Source organism: Rhea pennata, chromosome 15 (assembly GCF_028389875.1).
Source record: "Rhea pennata isolate bPtePen1 chromosome 15, bPtePen1.pri, whole genome shotgun sequence".
Classification (NCBI taxonomy): Eukaryota; Metazoa; Chordata; class Aves; order Rheiformes; family Rheidae; genus Rhea; species Rhea pennata.
Window position 1 is genome coordinate 11,449,431 of NC_084677.1, and position 21,124 is coordinate 11,470,554.

Sequence of the window (21,124 nt, forward strand, 5' to 3'; positions counted from 1 at the left end):
CTGAGGAGACTTTATCTGTGTAGGAAGGAATCGAGTCAAATGCGATTAGAAGAATGAAGAACTTGCAGTGCTAGTTTGCAGGTAAAGCTAGCGCAAAGCACGTTTCTTCTTGGCACCCATGAAATTGGGGGGAAGACAAGAACCTGCAGTTCCCCATTTGGAAACCTGTGCTGTCTTACAGAGGGAAATATGTACAAAATGTCTGCTTCTCCGAGCGCCCTTGGCGAAGTGTCCTTGGTACATAAATCTGTTATTTAAATACTATATTAAGTGTAGTTGTGAAAGCTTGAATGCACACCTCACTTTAAAATGATGTTTGTCAGTAACATGCTTCCATAATAACTTTCACAATTTATAATATTATACTTCTAAAAATAAATTCTAAAATGAGAATCATTTCAATAACCTTATTCTTCATTTTAGGTTTCTCAGTAATAGTTTCTGAAACAGAATTTGTTATGAAAATGCAGAATTTCGTCACCTGGAAATGGAAGTGTTGCTATAGCTCTGTGGAAAAAATAACTGCAAACGTACATATCTGTTATCCTCAAGTATCTACAAATTCAGTCATACTCTTACCAAAAAAAGCTCTTAAGTTGTTGAATTTGTTTGTCAGCTTGATTTCTCCCCCCCCCCCCACTTTACCTGTAAAGAGAAGTTATTTCCCCTTAACTTCTTGTTTCATATTTGAGCATCTTGAGTATAGGTACAAAATGCACTCTTGCTTTACTGCTCTTCCTCCCTCACTATCTGTGTTGGGAGGAATAGAAAAACTGCTGTTCCATGTTCTACCATAGCCAGAATAGACAGTTCCTGTCCCCACTTTGTTTGTTGCCCTGCCTTTGGCCCTCATCAGGTAATTAAGAATTTACCATCTTCCTCACAGCAGCCTGTCTTCAGCCACACTGTGAACCACAGGCAGCAGGAAAGTTGGAAATAGCCTTGCTTTTCCTTTCCTCTTTCTTTCATGATCATTTTATGAGGCCTCCAAGGAGCTGCTGATAGATTGGTTTATCAAGCTGAACAAGCAAATATGCAAACTGTTTTGATGAGTATTTGAAAAATAGCTTTTAGGAGAAAAATGTTAATATAATGCACAAGAGTGAAGTGTGGACCATTGACAGGACATGGGCTGCAGAGTTCAGAGTTAGTGTCCTTAATTCAGGTTGAAATTTGAACATGAAGTAAAATCCAAATTAATGGCAGACAGTTTCTTTTAAACAGATGCACAGGTGAATAAAGCTTCAGTTAAAAACCATGTCTAGGAGAAGTATTCTCATATTGGGATTAAAAAATCAAATCTGGTCAAGAAGCATAAAACTACTCATTGCTCTACTTTAAAAGTCAGAGTTTCTCCAGAGCTAGCTTTTTTCATTGGCTGATTTATACCAACATACCTCAGTTAAATGCTGGATATGTGGAAAAAGACAGCATCTTAAAAAATGGTTAGCTGAAGATCTATTTGATACATTAAAGAACTATATCTCCTTGGGCTGAACCCATTATTTGGATATACTCCAAATCCCATGTTACTCTATATGAGTTACTGTCTAGATTTTATTGACATGAGTTCCCTTCTAGTATGAAAATGTTTATTAAAAGGTGTTTTGATTGTTCAAGGTTTCATGAGTTTATTAGTTGAAAGTCTTGCTTCCGTGACTTAGGCTTGTTTTCGTTAACTAGTAATATTAAGAAATACGAAGACAAAGCTTTAATATTTTAAAAGAAATACTCATCTAAGTTCATGCTGCATTTGACATTCATAACAATGGCATACACAGGCATAGGAATTGCATCACTTTATTGTTACGCATTTCTTCGTAATTTTAAACTGTGTAGCTAGCAAGAAGGATCTAAAATGCATGCGGTTGCTTTGAACTGTACACCAAGATGAGTGCTTGCAGTAGCAGACTTTTGTATTAAGTCTTTGAACCAGTTGCTTTATGCACTTTTGAATTTTTGTCTACATGTTCTGTTTTTTAAGTACTGATTATATTTAGAAATGTGACTGCTTTCTTAATATTTTACACCTATTCAGTTTTGTGCTCTGTCTCATAACTCAATAAAATATGTTGCTCATTTAAAAAAAAAAAGGATGGGAAAATTCTCATCCAAGAACCCAGTTCTGCTTCTCTGAAACAAGCAAATCTCATGTGTCTTTTTCCTTTGGAAAATTATTCTACCAACTATTTTAATTCTTTTTTTGTAATTAGAAGAAGAAGAGACTTTGACAATTTGGAAGATGAAGTTTGTTTGGGGAATTCATCCTAATGCACTGGCTTATTCCATGACTACATTAGGTGCTGGAATGATGAACAGTATCTTCAATTTCTACTATGTTAAGCTTTTCCTAAACCAATACAAAATTTCAGAAGTAGCGTTTCATCAAGCACAGGTACTGTACAGCAGAATATTTTGATTTCTGTGTTGTGCTATGTGTCTGTATTATCATAACAAAGTTATTTTTTATTTATGAATTCACTTTGAATTCATTGCAAATAGTTATACAAAAGTTCCATATTAAATTTAGTAAATCTTTAAGCAATTGAAGGCACACTTAATGTGCATTCTTTACAATCTTTAGATTAAAAATATCTGTGGACTTGAATGGCCAGAAAGATTTTTACCTTTCATAGCTTGAAGTAATGTACTAAACTGATCTTGCATCTCAGCTTCATGGATATGTTTGACTTTAATGCTTTCCTATGGACTGTTTAAGTACTGCCTTTATTCTGCAAGTCACTATCCATGTGAACAACTCTTGAGCACATAAATAATCTCCTGAATGTAATGGCCCAACTCGTGCTTTGAATTACTTGCTGTAAGAGTTTGTGAGATGAAAGCCCAGATACATAAGTGTTTGAAGGAATGAGGTCTTAGAGAGAGATTTACTTCAAGTAAAACTGGGCACCTTTCTACTTACTCAGTATTTTTTTCAAATCTACTCATATACTATCAACATGTAAATACCTTTAAAAATTTGTTCATGAGAGTCTGTTTTGACCTGGCAAGCTTCTATTTCTTTTTATTCTTTGAATAGAGATGTATTTTAAATAAATACAGTTTATTACTTGTGTATTTGCTTCTATGTGTTTGAAAAATGACACTAATTATATGATTTTTTTGGTTTTTTTGTGCTTGTCTGTCACAGGTGGTATTTATGATATGGAATGCCATTAATGATCCTCTTTTTGGGTATATTCAAGATAACTCCAAATTTGCATGCTGCTCAAGACGTCAGTTTTCAATTTTGTATGGAGCTCCCTTGTATGCATTAGCCTTTTTGCTTCCATGGTTTCCTTGGAAACATTATGAGGAAGGCGACTGGCTGAGTGGTCTTCACCTTATTGTTGCTTTATGTGCTTTTGATGGCTTGCTTACATTTGTGCTTCTAGCGCAATGTGCGCTTTTTGCAGAAATTTCCACAAGACATGAAAATAGGCTTCAGCTTATTAAATATAACCAAGTAGCAACATTAATAGGATCAACAAGCATTCTCTTCTGTGGTCTGATATCAGATAATATGGAGAATTTTGCCTATTTTCAGGCTTTTACTGTTTTGGTTGCAGCATTAGCAACAGTTTGTATGTGTTACACAGGCAAATACAGTACAAGTCAGTATGAACAGAGAGAAATTCCTGCGGAGAGTGCTAATCTGGCAAATGGTGATGGAGCTCTCTCTTGGTCGTCCGTAATTTCTCTAACCAAGCAGATTATGGTAGAGAAGAACTTTTTATTTTTTGTAACTATGAATTTCTTCCAAGTTTTCCACCTAGCCTTTTGCAACAATTTCATGATGATCTTTGCGGATAATCTCATTCCTAAGGATGTCCTTTCTTCCTCAATAAGAAGTATCATGTATGGAGCCAGCTTTATTTGTCCTCAGGTAAGCAGTAATGCTTTTTTTGTTTGTTTGTTTCAAAAGATGAAAATACAGTGTTTTATTAGTTCTCAAGGTATCCATTTATACTGTTTCACTGAACAAATGCTTTACCTGGCATAAGCGGTCAGCCATACTGAGAAGCAAAGGTAGTTCACCAAAGCTCTAAAAGAGCAAAGTACCTGTGTGTACAGGCTAAACAAATATAAGAGTAGGGTAGTGAGAGAGGACAAGCAGACAAACTGGTCAAGTGTACAAGAATTTGAAATATGAGTGTGCAGAGTGTGAATGTTTTGTTATTACAGGGTTTATAATAGTTAAGTATGGGAAATATGGTCAGGATAGAAGTTCCTAAAAGCAAAATCTGTAGAATTCTGATTTTCTCCTTGTATTTTGTCTTACATGAAAAAATAATCTCTTCCAGAAATTTCACAGATAAACTACACAAAACCCTGAAAAAATTATTACATGTTAAAAGCAGTCTTCAAATAGATGATATTGCAGTCAGGGGGCTGAAGAAATTGTAAATAGCTGCTTTTGGCAAATGATACCTTAAGACTTATTTTGTTGTCTGCTTTCATGATCAGCTACATTTAAAGGGAATGGTGAAAAATGCAATTTCAGGAGCCCGATCAGAGATGGGGGGAGGAGCAGTGAGCTGGAAAAGAGAGAGAACCCAAACTAGTAATTTGTGAGAGCAATAAAAGCACCAGTAACGTGTCCCACAGAATATAAATGTACTTACTTGCACTAAGTAAGCAAATTCTCATTCTAACTCCCTTCTGACTTCTTACATTCGATCTTTAAAAACTCAGCTATGTCCACTACTTGTTGGATTTCCCAAAAACTGAGTACCCTGGGTTTCATCACTGATGGTACTCAGAATTTCTGAAAATCATGTTCTATGTTCTTTAAGCTGTAATGTTTTTTCAATAAATAAAATCTAGACGGAAATATATGAAAATGCAACTAGAATACACAACTGAGAATTTCAATAACAGTTTGGCGTTTTGCATATATAAAACAGAAAAAAATTACTTTTCTCTCCTAAAAATACTTTCTTCCATAGCTCTTAAATATCTATCCTTTCAACTTTTACCCTTACACAGCTTTATTTGAGTTAGAGAAAAAGCCTATTTAATAGTTAGGTGAGGAACTTCTTTGGAAGTACATCAGAAACTGCGGAAATTACAGAATTAAGACAGCTTCAGTAATTCTACACTTGATATGTATTAGGCACTACTGTTGATAAAATCAGTGTGATAGCGTAAAACGAACAGTCTTTCAGAAAAAGCGTTTCTCTCTGCTCCCTAGAAGACTCTTTGTCTAGAAGGTTGCTGAACCGTGGAGAGTTTGCTGTGACCTTATTTTTTTTCTCAGATTTTGTCCTTCTGAGCTCAAGATATAACAAGAGAATTATCTGCTGGCAATGTCCTGAATTTCACTTACTGGAAAAGCACCCAACTCATATAAAGTCCCTTATGAATGTGCTTCAGTGGCCTGTACTAACCTAGAATACGGCTTCTCTCATGGGTTCCTTCTTGCAGTGGATGCCAAGAATAAAACCTGCCTACCAGGGAAATTTTGCTGAAACAAATGCAAGCATATTTAAATGTAAAACATCATTAAGATAGCATTTTTTTTAGAAATATGCAGATTATCAGGAATTTTCTAAATCATAAGTACCTCCTGACACAGGATTATTTCACAATTATAGAGAGATAAGGTCATGGTTTTTACAATGACATGCATTACATAATGTCTTACCATTTCTAATATAAATGTGTGTCTGCAAAATGCCTGAAAGAAGCTTGGAAATGTGTTTAGTTTCCTTCAATCAGATCACCTTATTATAGCAACTTTTCAGATTTGTTTTACCTGGTCTTTATACTACTTGTTCATTAGTTTAAGTAGAAAACTTGAGCTTCTTCAAAATAGTATTTGCCACAATCATTTCTGTCTGACAATAATGTCCTTGTCTTACTCTTTGTGTTAAAGTGTTTAAATATTGAAACAAATGTACAAGGAGAATTCCTTCTTGTTCTTAAATATTACTTTACTATTAAGCTGTCCATCTTTGTAGCACAGAAGGAAGGAATAAATGTCCCTTTCTGCAGGGCTTAAGAATCTATCCTAGGTGATGGTGATGAGGACCCCATACATAAAGATAGTGATACAGGCTTACATAGTAATGAGAAAAGCATCAGGCATTACAAAATGTCAAATTTAAAATGGAAAGTAAGAAAGGATATAGAAGAGCTTACTCTTTGTTAATATTGTAATCAGCACTTACTAACAATTTTGTGAATTTGCTTTTCGCCAGCTTCTAGCATGGATTATTGCTTTCTAAGAATGGCAGAATTAAAATGCAGCTACATAGATTGTCCACTGGCATCTATCTTTCTCTACTTAACTGTAAAGTCAATAACTCGCTTAGATCAACTGTCTTCATGAGCTTACTTTATCAACTAAAGGGTCATGCTGAGTATCTATAAATGTCAGTGAAAACAGTAATAGTAATGAAAATTTGATTCTCAAAAAAATATTTTTGATCAGCAGTTAAACTTCAAACAGCAAGATGTTTGGTTTACAGTTAACACAAAGTTAATTATTTAAGGAAAATCAGATGTACAGATCATAGGCATTAAAAAACAGGAAATATGGGAAATATTTTCCTCACAATATAGTAGTGCTCAGCTAGTTAATTTTGAGTAAAGGTAGACCACCTTACCTTGTAAAGGTAGCATAGGATGATGCAATAAGCAGTTCTCTTTGTTCGGTTCGTATTTTTTTATTTGGATTGTACTTTAAGTTCATAGTATCTTGTGTTTGGTCTGTGCTTTATAGCTCTCCTAATGCTGAAATACTGTAATCTATCTTTTCCTCATATATATGTATATATTATCTTTTCAGTGCCTTGTTCTTCTCAGTCATGCTTCATTGAAGAAGTTTGGTTATTACAGAATCATCCTGTTTTCCTTTTACTTTGAAGGAATAGCTGCTGCTGTCATGTTTTTTCTAGGGCCAGAACACTATTATCTCTTGGCATTTTATCTCACAACAAACATGTAAGTAAATATATTTTCTTATTCACAGATCAAGCTTAAATAATTTTAACACTTTCTTTTAATAGCTGGAAGATTTTGCCACTCTGTTTACTGTTTCCTTTCCATTCTGCTTTACCTGTTGGAAAAGTTGTAACTGGTGTTACAACTTTTACAGATTTCATTTTACTCTACTTCAGCTTTTAATTTCTGCTTAAAAAAACTAAAATAACAGTGGAATAACTATAGTAGTTAAGGTTTGCAGCCACATGCCTCTAGCCTCTTACCTGCTTTAACATGGGACAGATTCTGATTCTAGTGAAGCAGAATCTCATTTCATCCACATAGACACAGACAGTCTCAGTAGAGGAACTCTTTGGAGACTGTTTCCTATGAAAGCTCAGACCTCATTCAGTATTGCATGAACACCTGAATATTGCAGTGCAAAACAGATGCTGTAAATCAGGTATCCATTAGCTAACCAATACTCGAAGTCACTGTTTTTGCTGGTATTAGTGAAGTATGATGCCCAGAAGTAATAGTTGCATAGATGTACGTTTTGACATATGAAAAAACTTATTTAAAAATGAAAGCCAGAACATTGTTACAGCAGTTCGTTTTCTCTCTTCCTTTCCAATTTCACGGCTTTCTTTCTACACGTTTTTTTCTATCCTCCTTTTTTCTTTTTGTTTCCTTTTCCTTCTTATTTTCAGTATTTCAGTCACGGGCTACTGTAACACTGAACTGTGTGAACCAGTAAATTGAATTTCATTACCTACATATTTTAAATAATGAAGATATATATGGATTTCCTCAGGAAAATCTTCCAAGGTACTTAAAAACTGTATGTTTAAGGTACTAACTGTTCAAAGCCTTTTGTAAGTGGGACTTAATCATATCAACATTTAACAAGATACACAGATCTTGTGAAATCCGAATAATTGAATTTATGGTTTCATTTTGTAGTTTGTTGAGAGTTAGCTCTGTGTGTGTGTCTGCTTAAATGCATATATAATGTAAATACGTGTAGAAATGTATATAAAATTTTTACTATTCTAATCTTTGAAATTTGTCTTTGATACAGTCTTTTCAGTGCTTTTTGTTCTTTTTCAGATTTCTAGAAGAAATTTTCAGTTGTTCTTTCTTCTAAAGTTTCATGTAATTTAAAAACTTAGTCCTCATAATCACAAACAAGTATTTATAACCTTTTACACCAGTGTCAAACTAAAGTAATTTTGGCTTTTCAGGGGAGAAAAGAAAAAAAATAGGCTTCCATATAGATTTCTGATTTTTAATTATAACAACAGAGCTAATAATGCTTTCAGAACTGGTATTTAACCAGCTATATCGCCATATTTTAGTGAACATTTCAGCTTTGTTTGTTTGCAGAGATGTCAGCGTGGGTGGTGTTAGAATGTCAGGTTAAGCATCAGTTAACATTTGTTATTATAAAAGTATGTAAAAGAGCTACGAAAATCTTAAATGTTTTGTCTTTCTTTAGGGTAATTTTACAAGCCTCATTTAGTTTGTTCAATCTCCCCTTGGCGGATATTGTTGATGAAGATTTAGAAAAACACAAGCGGAGGTAGGTTCAGTCTTAACTGTTTTTCTTTAAATACTCTGTATAATTGCCATGTTGCTCTTTTAGTAAGTTAAATTGTGTCAAAGTAAAGACAGCAAATGTTAGACATCTTGAGCCCTCAACACACAAGTACTTTTTGGAAGAGCAAGTTGGCGTAAGTAAAGATAAGAACTTGTGTATAATTCCCTCAGTTACTTCAGCAGAGTAATTTGAACAGCTCATTAGGTCATTTCTAGTTTAAATTACACTACAGTAACACAGGCCCAGTCCTGCTATTTTTATGTGCTTATTCTTGTTACCTTGAGTAGACTTCTTCTGTAAGCGTATACATCTAATGTTACTTACGGAATTTTCTGGATAAAGTCTTTCTAACATGGAAAAGGCATTTTGAAAGTTTTACCTCTGCTACTTACGGCACAAACTTCAAAGTCTAACTTGTTGCTGTTGTCTCTTTGAAAGAAAAATCGCTGAAACCTGCTGTGATGTGGCATATTACAACTTGCACATCTTTTGGATTTTTATCAAAGTGCAGAAAACTTCCTGTCACTTCCATCAGTGTTTATATTAGTGTACATTCAATCTTGGTCACTGTATTAAAGGACTTAAATGTGAGAACTTCTGTTTTCATGGAGGAAAAAAGAATTGCCTCCTTTTCATGCCTAATGCATGTGAAGTCTTAAATTGTGATTATTTTTCCATGCTCTGTTCAGGCTGGCTTAGCTTCAGTGATTACTTTGTGACTAGTGTGAGTCATTTCAGAATTGGGGCTAAACTCTATATACCCAGAAGTTTATTACCTTTCATCTCCAAAGAAAATGAAATTTCAGCATGATAGCTGCTCTGTTTGCTATAGTATGTTAAATATAAAGCTAAGTAATCATGATGACTAGCATTTGCATATTAATAGAATTTTAAAGAATCACTATTATAATTGATTATGTATGCTAGTAAGTTAGTGTTGTACATTTGGCTTCCTTTTTTTTCCCCCTAAATATTTCAGATCACCGCTTTCCTCTATGGTTTTTGGTACCAATGCTTTGTTTACCAAGCCTGCTCAGTCTTTGGCTCCAATGCTTGTGGTTACAATACTGAACCAATTTGGATACGAGAATCTCAACAATGAAATTGCTCAGCCTGATCCAAGGTAAGTTTAAAAGGGATACTTTAAATCATAGAAATTCAAGTGAAATAATCTTGTAATTTTAAAAAGCAAAGTAATCTGCAGTTAGTTTGCATCAACAGTACTTCAAAAAATCTTCCACTTGTTCTATTGTCTGTTTAGAAATATTTTCTATAATTTTTTAAAGACTAAATAATTTATTAAAATATATGAGGATATCTGCCTAGTCTTGACGAAAAAAAAGAATGCAGTTCAGTAGTTTACCATCTGCTGTTGTACTGCGCAAAGTAAAAAAAATTTATGATCTGCTAGCACTTCTTATGAAGACAGTTGTCCTGGCTCCTGTGTTTAGTTTACCTCAAACTTGCTTCCTATAAATATGTAATACAAAAGGACCTCATACAAGATAACTTTTTTTTTGAGAGAAAACAGTGTAATCACTGGACAGAGCGAATTTGCCTCCAGTAGTCATTTTGACTTCAGTATTGTTTACCATTATAATGATTTCATTGCAGTCCCAGGGGAACTTTATACACAGTGTAAAAGCTACTGTTGCTACTTGGCATACTGGAAATACATGGGCTTTTATAAAAACAGTCGAATATGGAGTTAGTACACCTAAAAGATCATAGGCTGTTTATCTAAGACCAACAGGAGGAAGTGACAATGTAAGTATTAACTGGAGTCAGGAGTAAAAGGCAAGAATTAGTCTGAGTAGGCTTTGCTTGAGAGAATAACATGGATATCCTGAGAACTACACAGTTTTCCTAAATTTGGAGGAGAAAGTATGTAAACCTTCTTGGAGTACTTCCCCACTATGGCCAGGGGAATATTTCATATATGAGGAATTTTCTTTTTTCTTTTTTTTTTCTTTTTTTTTTTTTTTAAAAGGGGGCAGATATAGAAGGACAAGAGCTGTTCTTCAGAAAATCATCCTGACATAAGCAAGGAAAGCTTCAGATTCAGGCTATTTGTGAGAACAGTTGACTTGATTTTAATGCATTTTATGGATAGCCAGCCAATGAGAAGATTTGAAGAGCGTATGAACCTCATTATAATGTCAAATAAGATGACCAATTTTTGCAAAAGAGTGGTAGGTTGAACTAGATCCTGGATGTGAGAGGACTGAATATATTTATCTTGGTATTTCAGAAAAAAATAGAAGTGGGAAAACTGCAGTTCCTATCCCTTTGACAGTAGTTCAAGTAGTTTTTTTTTTTTTCCCAATAGAACTATAGCAACAATACATTTCTTGTATGTACAGTTGAAATGCTTTGAATTCTCAGTCTCTAAAAGCTATGTTTCCACTTGTGTTGTGCTGAAATTTGATTTATTCCACTACAGTAAGGAACAGCACTAACGGGACACAAATGAGATCAGTTAATCAAAGAGCACCTGAAGAACAGCCTATCTCTTGCCCATTCCTTCAAAAATAATTTTTTAAATGTGAAGAGTCAGCCTATGTTTTCTGTATATGTTTGTGTGCATTACTCACTAGCCTTCAACACCAAATTGCACTGTTCAAGGCTGTTCTTAGTCATTTGACATTTGTTCCAACTTGTTCATAAATACTGCAGCCTCTCTAGAGAAGAAATATGAAAAATGCTGTATTAAAAATGTAATTTTCTGGATTGGTCAATATATGCTTACTTATCCAGTGCTTATTTACTAAGTGGACTACAGTGTGTATGTCCATACAGACCAGGTTACATAAGATTGTTTCTAGGGAGTCAGTTTGCCCATGGTAATGCACTTTGACCATTGACTGAGCTAAAATTACTGATACATATTTAAACCCTATCACTTGATCTCAGATTTCAGCCATAGGCAGACTGCTAAAGTACATTTGTCTCAGGACAGAGCAGTTCTCTGGGGATAAATACAAACGGGATGCAGGAGATCACTTAAAATATACTTTTCAGAAGGAAAGACTGTATACATATGAATAGTACATAATGAAGTGTTATGATTGATGCCAATACAATCTCAGCTGTATCCTTCCTCTCTCTAAAGCTGGCAATATCTATTAAAGTGCTCTAGAAAACATTTACTTTTATTAGGTGTGGTGGTAGTGAATTGCAGAGATAGCACAAAGAAGCCTTTATTCTGCATTAACAACATGTTTGGGCCATGAATGAATGTGTTCTAACCAGTGCTGTTTATTGAGAGAAGAAAGATGCAGTCCAAAACCAAAAACTATTTGCTGAATTCTCAATTACTTATTTTTGCTTGAACTTAAAGTTAAGCTATAGCAACAAAGCTGTACTTAATTACAGTGGAAATACTGGTATGTTACAATTATCAATAGATGAGCAGTTACTTCCTATATACAGTTGCATTAGTTTCTTTCCTACACCTTCTCCTCGTTCCAGTTAATGACATTTTGGTTCTTCAGTTATGTAATATTAAGAGTCTTTCACAATCTCCATGATCAGGACATAGCATTAGTGTTTCATTAGAGTGCAAAACTGTAAGTTGCCAGTTTAAGTTTTGCTTGTCTTTTGATGCCATCATGCTGTTGAGCAATAAGCACACCTATATTCTCCGCCTCAAAAATGATCGCATTCTGGAATAACTTATTAGGGCAACTGGCATGCTCTGAGTCAAATTCTTATCCCAGAAGATCATTCAAGACAATAGTTCATCATCCCCTTGGTGGCTTCTGTGTAAGATGTATTCTGCAAGGCAGCCAAGCTGTTAAACCAGCATTGAGGTTTCACGCAGAGTATGAAGATGTAGAGAAGAAACTTTAGTCACCTTCTTGTGTTTCAGCTGTGAGGTATCATAACTACTCCAGGCATATAGTTAAGATTCATCAGAAATGGGAAAAATGCTTATCACTGAACAACAGCCCTTGCACTGTATTAGGCCAGGCATTCCAAAGACCTCTTAACTGTCCTTACCTTTCTCTGTATTGAAACCTTTGAACTGACCATTAGCATCACCAGCATCTTACTTAGCAGTAGCAGTATTTACTTCTGCCTAAGTATTAGTATTTTCTTAAGCCATCAGTGATTTCTTCTTCTTTAGGATCGATCCATCCAAATATCCCTCAGTTTTGCCTCAGGTATCGTAACTCTGAAGTGGAACTTCTCTTCTGTCAACAGTGTATCTCTCTTCCAGAAGTTTTCTGGGTTTTTGATGTAACCTTTATCATGTAAGAAGTTGGTCCATACATTATACATGATGCCATATGCATTATGCGTTACATTCTTAGGGAATGTAGTAACTGCACAGCAGTTAAGCATTTCATAGAGGAAGGTAGCTTAAGTAGGATTTTTTATTATTATTATTGTGATATGCTTAAAATATGAGCAATAGCTTGCAGGGTAGAGTGATCTTGGTCTGTTTTTCTTCTTTTGGTGCATCATCACAAGTAAAACCTTACCTGTCCCATATGCTAGATCTTTTTTTTTTGCCCCCATGAAAAATATACATAGTTTAAAATCTCCCTCTTCTGGAGAGCTGCTGTAACTACAGTTCTCCAAAAATGGGCTTTTAAAATTCATTGTTCAGAATTGAGTTATGTCACAATAATTCTTCTTTACTTATTAGAGGCACTCTGAACTGTTGATGCATTCGTGTTGAATACCAGGACTACATCACATTCTATTCGGACTGCTATTAGGGCATTTTTTCTAAAATGCATCAAGCAACAGTTAATGATATTTGTATTTTTATTCCTGCATATGCAAAGAAAAAACTGTATATGTGGAAGTATCAGAAGTTACTGGTTCAGCTCATTGTTATGATGAAGTCTGAGATTTATCCTAATCCCTTAATGATACATTTTCCCATTCACTGTACTGTATACTATAGCTATTTTTTATAAATAATATCATCAATAGGCATATTTTCTTAAACCATTGTTGTTCCACTAAAAAGAAATCAGGGTTGCACTAGTGTAACTCAGTGATTTGGCAGACATTTGTTCTTTTTTTGATTAAACATTTAAGAATTTTAGTACTGAAAAACTGCAGTCAGAACAGGCAAAATGCAAGCCCCAGCATCCTCTTAACTCTGCCTTTGTCTTGCTCTCATCTTCAGGTAAGTAAGTAATTTATCAATGGCCTTCCTGCTGACCCTGCTCATACAGTTAACTAGTGGTGGTTGTGATGGTGGTGTGCATCACATGAGCCCTTGTTTACTTGGAGATAGACTGAAAATACAATTGAATGCAGGCCAGTAAACACCTCCAAATGATAAATTGTTGCTGCCAATAAACATTGGCTCTGGACCAGTGCCCTGGTAGTGAACAGTTCCATTCTTAAATCCAATTGCCCAAGCTATTAAGTCACTCGATTGTAAACTTGTGGGGTTTTGTTTCCTTACTTAGCATTAGCAAGTACGTGATGTAAAATGAATGCTGATCATTATGTGAATGTTTATATGTACTAAGAAATAAATCTGATTTATGCTGGAGGTTGAGAGAGATTTTGTGCTATATGCAGCGAGACATGGATTAAGTCTTTTATGATTCACAGTAACCCTTATATTTTATTCAAAAGCCTGCTCAAGTTAGTAAGTTATTTGCACTGACTTCAGTTTTTTGGATCATGTCCATAGCTGTTCTGTGAGTTTCCCATCTCATTTCTGAATGCCAAGAAAAAATATAAAGTAACTTAAACTGTTTCTTGGAGAGAAGGTTCATTTAGAGGCTCTTTCTCAGCTTGAGTTCACTTTCTTGATATTTAAGTAATTACAATCCAATAATTAACAGAATACCAGCAGATGATGATTCCAGCTAATAGCTAAATGCCTAAACGTATGCTTTGAGCTGTCAAAAACCACTGTTCATAAAAGAGGATTTATTTTACTCATATATTCTCCTCCTTGATTCATAGCTGTTGATGTGCTCTTTATCTGTTATTCCTTAGAGGAGATTCAGACCAGGAAATACCATGCATCCATGAGAATAAAACAGAATCTCAGTATTAATTTTACATGTATTATTTTTAGGGTTTAAATTTTCTTGTAATCATTTATTTGAAATCAATAAATGAAATTAGTCTTAATATTTTTAAAAGCCCATTACATCATAACTGAGTTTCGTGCATTAATCATGACTTCTACATAGCACTTAGCAACTACAACAACATACTACGTGGACAGCTCATTAACAAATGTTCAATAGCAGTAGTATAGTTAAATAAAAACAGTTTCATATTATGATGTTTGCCTCTGTTTTCTGCTTTTCTTTCTCTTCCAAATTTTTCAGTCTTACTAAACATTTTTAAATGTCCTGCTCTATAATTGGATTATATTGCTTTAAAGTCATTTCTATATTACATAATAGAGGTGTGTCCTAAGCAGAGAACAAGATTTCTTAGTTTGCCTATGGTATCTTAAAATTAACCTTTTGTGTGTTACTTACCTCATTTCCTGTTAACTGTTATTAAAGGAAAAAGCAGCATAGAGTATGTATCTGAAAAATGTAATTGAAGTATATTTGATGTCTGAAATATTTAGTTAAAAATGATTATATACAGTTTCTTTTTTCTAATTTTGCCATGAATTAACTTTAAAAGTCAATTCCTTATCTTCTTCATCTTGAAAGGTGTCTTTTCGTCTTCTTCACCAGTCTCTTTTTAGGTCTTCATGATGCCATGTTCTATTTGATCTGTCTGGTTCCACTTTGCATTGCAGTCATACAGATCCTGACGTGGACTCGTTTTTCAATCCAGAATAGTCATTTAACAACAGTATGCTAAATATTTAAGTTAGTCTGTAAATCTTTTGCTGAATTGTACACAAGAGATGCAGTACATTTTAAATGTGAAAAAGCAAAATTGCATTTAATGGACTATTAGATTAAACACAGTTTGAGCCATTTCAATAAAGTTGGATTCTTCAGTGTACGTAGAATGTAACACAGATCACATTCAGCCTTAATATTCCAAATCGTACAGAGTTTTTCCTAGCTGAGTTATCGTTTGAATGTGACACGTGTGGAAGACAGGGAAGATATGCTTATTTTCCTAATTACTAAACAAAGTCATTTCTGGTATGTAATGGTCACTGTTAACTCTTTAAAGAAAGGATATGACAGATCAGGTAAAGAAATCTCAGCCCAACATCTGGAACTCAAGGAAGCTGCATTTTCTTAAACTTACTGAAAGATGGTGGATTAATTCTGCTGTATCTGATAGAATGACACATATCTGAAGTTTGCCAGGAAAAGCCTGGATGGATATCCCTGAGGGAAGGCAGAGAGACAGACAAATTTAGTTGGTATCTAACTGGCCAAATCTCATGACAAATCTGTCAGCTACTGCAGGAAGAGCCAAGAATAATTAATTGCCTTGTAAAAGTCAGTATAAGACTAGATAAGAAAAAGATCAAAATGTTATTCAATAAATTGTTGTTGATTATGGAAAAAGCTCCAAACTTCTTTTGCAACTGCAATATGTTATACAAGATGTCATTGTGGTAAGAAAACTATTAGCAGACGGCTGTAGTAGTGTTCAGTTAGCAGGACAAATCTAAGCGCACACATACTGAATCAAACTCTGGATAGTAATGTTGGATTGACAGACTCACTTGATGTGATGACAGTTAATTTCTGATTTATCCTTACCAACATTTTTTCAGTCTTTATCTTTTACATAGATCTTGTGATTTTTATTAAAAAATTTGTTTTGACATCATTTTAGAAACATGGACTCTCCTCTTTATTTCACACGTGCTGTAATGATAAGATACCTTAGCGTGTTTACAGTATTCTTTTTAATAGATTGTTTTTTCTCTAATATATCCAGTGTTAGATAATCTGTCTCGAGCAACAGGGGTTTTCAAATTGTGTAATGACAGACACGCTACGTATCTACCACAGTAATTTTTTCTTTGATTTGCCTGGTGAAACATAATTTTAGAACCATGTCTCTTACCGAGTGCCAGTTACTCTGAAGTCCATGAAGATGCATTGTATATATCTAGCCTTTTAGTGTGGACCCAGCTCATTTCTGAGGTTCTAGATTTACACGATAGGTAACTTGGAAGCGAAAGGAATGTAAGAATTTGCTGTGCATTTTGTGGACACTGGCATAATTGAGTTACGAGGTTTGAGATTTGACCTGTCAATCTTAGAAAACATAGCTATTCGCTTGTGCCTCAGTTTTTCCATTCGCAGAGTAGAAACAGCTTTGTTTCCCTGCTTTTTGTAATGTGTAAAGTGCTTTCAAATCTGAGTGAAAAAGTGGGATATCATTGTTAAACATTATTTAGAAATCCAAATGAATCTTATGATATGAAAACTTACGTTAAAATGTAAGAAGCTAGAAATGTGGTGAGGTTTTAAGTTGCATTTATCATTTTTTTTTATGATTTCTGATTTGCCAGAGATACCATTGTTGATTTGCACTGTAGATCCTAATAGCATTATGCATACATGCAAGTGTCGTATGTATTTACATATGAAAAAAATATTTATAAAAATACTAGAACAGACATAAACCACACGTTAACATTCTGTATTTTAAAAAAAAATGCACCGTGTTGTCTATTTGAATTTTCTGCCTCATGGCGATAATCTATTTTTAAAAACCAACAGCATGATTGAATTGTTAGCTAGGAATCCCTGTCATTATTGTTTTCTGAAGGTGGTTACTGTAAGAGAAGAGACTGAAGGAATTTATGTTAACATAGTCTTTGATCCATTATAAGAAACTATGTTCTCCCTGACCACTCCTTTGAAGGAGGAGTATAATTTACAATATATTTTTTTTAATTATTAGTTTCTCTGATAATATTTCATAATTTTTGTATGTTTATCTTTTTTCTACAAAATATGTATTTTCTGCTGGGAGAAAATGTTACTGCTTCATAAATACAGTGTTTCTTAGATGACTGTTTATTAATTTGTTGTAATAAAAAGTTATTAGAATACAGTGTTCAACTGGGAAAGTACTGTGCTATACAACAGGAAAACTAGTAAGTGTCTTTAACAGTCAAAAACATACCACGAGTTCTTTGAAATGGTCAGAATCAATTCCTCTGCAAAATGTTTGGTAAAGCTACCATTTTATTTGCTCAAAAAGGGAGTAAGGAGTGGCAAGACTGAAGGCGTAGCTTGAATAGCCTCTTTAAACTGCTCCATCTTCAGAATTAAGATAGGAAACGTAAATAGTCAAAATAAGTGAGACTGCCTTAAAAATGGGAGATTAACTGCGTAGAGTAACTTCGTTGAGAAAACAAATCCTAGAAATACAAGACAAATAATTTAACAGGTAAAATAGTAATTAAATCTACAAATTACTAGAATAGACTAATCTGTCCGTCTGTCCTGTTCCTCTTGCTGTAAGAACAGGAAGAAAGCACCTTTCATCACAGCAAGGGTCAAACCAAAATAGAGCTGGCAAACTGGTTAAATGCAGGCAGTTGTCTTAATACAAGAATTAGCAATGGAAGATTGACAGTTGGGTATGACTGACATTGCTTACTCTCCCTATGTCTGCCATCCACTAAACTTTGTTATCCTTTGTTAAACCTACATGATTGTTTTTGCTAAACCTGTATGTTTGATTTGGCCATGAACCAAGTAAAGGATGATCAAATGCGAAAGCAGTGTCTTGCAGCAGCTGGTTTGACTGCCTTCACTCCCCATTAGCTAATAGTATCTGAGCTTGAAGTCTTCCTGCTGGAAAAATGCCACAACTTAATCTTGGTAATTTAAGAGTGTCTAAAATAGCCTCATAATTGATAAAGAGGATTTAAACGTGTATAATATAAAATAGGAAACATTATGATAACTTCATGGAATTGAGAAGCTTGATGATTAAGTTCATAGAGTTTCAGTGCAAATTCTCGGAGTTTAAATCTTAATACACTGACTGAAATTTATTTACTGAAAATCAATAGGTAAAGGTGTCTATTGGATGTTATCTAGTAGACACTAAAGGATGCTAGTCTAATCGTACAGTAGTAATATAATAATGTGGCTAGTGATGGAGTGAAAACAGATTGAATAAATGTCAGTAAAATATGTATTTTAAGTAGGAAAGAATTAATTTATATTTTGTCGAGGTTACAGTCCCGTCTGTTCTCGTCCTGTACAAAATGACCTTCCCAGTCTCCTGCTGTGCTGATTTTGGAACTGCTCAGTAATTCATGAATAATGCTATGTTGACACGGTTAGTAGGATGTTTACATTTGAATATAGTTGTATAGCTTAATGGGGGCTGTCAGGAAAGACCAGCAGGAAGGGAAAGGAACAATTAAGATAAGCCACATCTCCACAAACACTTAAGAGCTCCTTCCTACAGCATTACGCCAGCTCAGGAAAAAGCTCAGTAATACATGCGATCGGAACAAATCCAGCAGATTTTATAAAGGAGTGTAGAACATAGACTAGGGCGGTTGTCAGGAGTTGTCTTAGGGAGCTGGGTGAACCCACAGGCACTGGGAGGTGTGTGAAGAAACTGGGCTTCCTAGGTTACCTTTGGGAGCCGGGATTTTAGATCAGGTTGGTTATTTATCTTAAAGCCCCCTTTCTGGTAATTATTTTCTTACTACTACTTAAGTAACAGAAGCAAAGACTGTTTTATTGCTTTGTGTTATCAAAAATAAAGCTCGCTGGCCACCCTAACAGAGTCCAACCCTAGGCTCTCACTCCTTCCAGAGTTTGGAGCCAAATTAAAGTAAAATACAGTTTAATGGCCCATGTGCAGTAATTACAGACCAAGCCGAGCTCCTCCACACAGCGACCCCAGAAGAAAATGCCTGGGCAATGACATCCTTACAGCCTAAGCCCCGCCCCCCGGTGGTTCCGACCAATCATAACATTAGGGTCTGGGGTCTTCTCGTTCCTCATTGGCTCCCCTCATTGTCTCCAGACAGCTCCTTTTCTAGCTTCTGCTGGCGGTTGTAACTGGTTTAAGCCGGTTCTGGGGGTACTAACGGCCTAACCCTTCAGCGCCGAGGGAAAGCTCGCAGCTCTCAGGCTAAGGCTTCGGAAGCCTTGGCTACCAGTGCTATGCTGAACAGCTCACTCTAGATAGCTCCAGTCCAACCTTCTTTAACATTCTTCTTGACTGGGAAAATTGCTGGTTTACGTCCTAGAATACATGAGGCTGTGGAGCTAGTGCTGTAAATGTGAGTCCTGCCCCAAAGGTAAGGTTCCCTGTGATCACCATAAAATGAATGCAATCCTGTTAAAAACACTCTGTTATAGGTAAGTGTTCAAAATTTCTGATATGTTTTGGACCCTTGGCATTAAATAAGTTACAGAAATCTTGCAACATGAAGGATAAGTATCTAAAAAATAGAGGAACAAGGAAAAAAGGAGATGTTTCCCTGCAGATCCTTCCCTGAGCTAATTGCTTTGAATGGTGTGTGCGTACGTTTATACAAAGAATAGTTTGCTGAGGTTGTCCAGCAACCAATACAGGTTATATTTTCATCAGCATATGTGCAAATGACAGTACATCAAAATTACTACCTAAATGTGCATGAATAGTACATTTTTTATAGCCTGTCAAGAGAAAAATACACTTGGTATACTACTATCACAGTAAAATATTAATGACCAATATAATACTGAGTAGGAACTTTGAAACATCTCATTAAAACTTAACCAGGTTGCATACTAACGATACAGAGATGAAAACTAGCATATTTATTAATTTACTCAGCATGCAATTCATTATACATACTTTTCCTGTGATGAAATTATATTTCCTTGTGAATGACATGCAACTAACTTGAAGCAATTTTATTTAGTGGTTTACACATTGTGAGCAAATGTCTGTTTAAAAAGCAGCAAATTTAGCTTTGTCATTTTGGATTTTGATTTTAAAGCTGTTTTATTCCTGGGGGGGAAAATAAGCTAATCTGTCTTTACAAACAAGAACATACATAGAAAGCAAAGTCCTAATATCAAACTAAATAAGAAGTAGTAGACTGAAAAGGCATCTTGCTCATCTAGGTATTGGAGAAAAATGAATCTTTGTCTGGAAAACTGTCCAAAGCTCTCATGTCAGAAACTTTCCTCAAGGAGGCTGAACATCAGTGAAAATAAACTGAACAGAAAAATCCTCTGGCAGTATTTTGTTGTTGCTCTGGTTTTCTTGATATCTCAGGCTAAGCAAGTTTGGATTTTACTAGTGCTTGATCAGAGGATTTTCAAGGTAGACGCCGGGATCTTGTGGTGGTTTGCTTATGTGTCATCCTTACCAGGAAATGAAGGGGCTAGACTCCAGCCTTTCAGATCTGATCAAAAGGAAAGATGCCAACTGCTTGTGTTCATTATGAAAAAAAAAATCTGAGAGACTAGAGACGATAGCCCTGATGCCATTCTCAGCTGGAATTTGATTAGCTAGATGGGCTTTGTCTAGGTCGTCTTTCAGTTGGATATGGTACTCCTCAGTTTGTGCTACTACCATGAATAACCTGTGTTTGTTAGAGCATAACTGAGCACAGTGGTAAAACGCCTAACCAAAACCCACAAAAACTATGGCTTTAGTCTTAGTAAAAGCATAAGCTGCTGTATTAAATGCCAGAAG

At 35.0% G+C, this 21,124-nt stretch overlaps 1 protein-coding gene across 2 annotated transcripts; it reads left to right on the forward strand.

Moving 5' to 3' along the window:
- The first annotated feature begins 23 nt into the window (after positions 1-23).
- LOC134147321 (transmembrane protein 180-like) lies at positions 24-16,236 on the forward strand. Of its 2 annotated transcripts, none has more exons than XM_062588364.1 (7): positions 24-81; positions 2,214-2,395; positions 3,152-3,886; positions 6,794-6,948; positions 8,426-8,509; positions 9,507-9,650; positions 15,208-16,236. In XM_062588364.1, the coding sequence occupies exons 2-7, from the start codon at positions 2,243-2,245 to the stop codon at positions 15,335-15,337; spliced, it is 1,401 nt and encodes a 466-aa protein (XP_062444348.1). In that variant the 5' UTR covers positions 24-81; positions 2,214-2,242; the 3' UTR covers positions 15,338-16,236. The 2 variants fall into 2 exon arrangements, with proteins under 2 accessions (XP_062444348.1, XP_062444347.1); XM_062588363.1 differs by lacking the exon at positions 24-81 and adding an exon at positions 200-237.
- The last annotated feature ends 4,888 nt before the right edge of the window (positions 16,237-21,124 follow it).

Bases quoted from the DNA above. Each gene is read 5' to 3' on its own strand.
- LOC134147321 (XM_062588364.1), top strand. From the start codon at position 2,243: ATGAAGTTTGTTTGGGGAATTCATCCTAATGCACTGGCTTATTCCATG. The intron at 3,887-6,793 runs GTAAGCAGTAAT...TTATCTTTTCAG, and splicing joins CCAGCTTTATTTGTCCTCAG to TGCCTTGTTCTTCTCAGTCA. The intron at 8,510-9,506 runs GTAGGTTCAGTC...TAAATATTTCAG, and splicing joins TTAGAAAAACACAAGCGGAG to ATCACCGCTTTCCTCTATGG.